The 1020-nt window shown below is 37.9% G+C and overlaps 1 protein-coding gene across 1 annotated transcript; it reads right to left on the reverse strand.

The window, feature by feature from the left end:
- Nucleotides 1–82: 82 nt before the first annotated feature.
- Tsp_14015 (hypothetical protein) lies at nt 83–887 on the reverse strand (the record flags this gene model as incomplete). The annotated part of the gene is made up of 5 exons (XM_003368605.1): nt 876–887; nt 584–791; nt 441–492; nt 276–381; nt 83–185 (listed from the first exon to the last, which is right to left on the reverse strand). Coding segments are annotated over exons 1-5 (481 nt in total), but the record flags the coding sequence as incomplete, so codon positions are not given.
- Nucleotides 888–1020: the final 133 nt, after the last annotated feature.

The following is a 1020-nucleotide window of genomic DNA, read 5'->3' on the forward strand; positions in this document are numbered from 1 at the left end:
TGTGGTGGATTCAATGCTGTCATGGATGAAATGTGCACGCTTTACGTATCCACCTGCAATCAGGAGCAAGTTAAATACTTACTTACGGATGTTTGTGATGCCACATCTAGAAGAAACTGATGTGAACATGACAAAGCACGGTGTACAGAGCGAAAGGAAGTTGAAAACAGTTCAACTAATGTTATCTGTCATTATAGATGTTATCTAATTCAATCCATGCAACACTCGCTTCTTTCAGCTATCTAATTAATCAAATTCAATACTTACTGATAAACGATACTATTTGTGATAAGCAAAGGCACACTGGAACGACTAGGAAACGCCTTTATGTCCATGTGAACAAGGGTTGCCAACAATACAAGCTTCATGGGATGACGTAACCTATTATTATTATAACGCTATTATAAACAAAAGCTACTCACTAATTTTTGTCATATCACATTCGAAACGCACTGACAGCACGAACACTGCTCGGCTGACTCAGCGAAATTGCTACAATTACAATTAATCCCTTCTTACTCTTGTGATAAGTGAAACCACACTAGAACAACTGGAAAACGTCACTGCACCAACTTCAACTTACTCAGAGCGCCATCAGAAAAAATATCGTATTCGCTTGACGCCAATGTAATGCTGTCATGGATAAAATGCGTACACTGTACGATGCAACTGCAATCGGGTGCAAATTCAATACTTACGGATGCCACATTTAGAACGAAATGATCTGAACATGACTTATCACGGTGCCAAGAACAAATAAAACTCCATAGAAGCTCAGGTGATGACGTAATCTGTAATTACAGATTTTACCAAATTCTACATATATCTGATACGCCCATCGTCTTGCTATCTAATGAAACAAAGTCAATACTTACTGTTTTTGTCATACGTCTTTTGAACGCTATGTCAGCAACTTCAACAACCACCGTTCAACAACTTTTACCCGTCTTTACTGATAATAGATTGCATCTGTGCATTTTCAAATGTAGCAAGGCAGATGTAATTTTCAATTTCGTAGAA

Source organism: Trichinella spiralis (assembly GCF_000181795.1).
Source record: "Trichinella spiralis strain ISS 195 chromosome Unknown Scfld2181, whole genome shotgun sequence".
Classification (NCBI taxonomy): domain Eukaryota; kingdom Metazoa; phylum Nematoda; class Enoplea; order Trichinellida; family Trichinellidae; genus Trichinella; species Trichinella spiralis.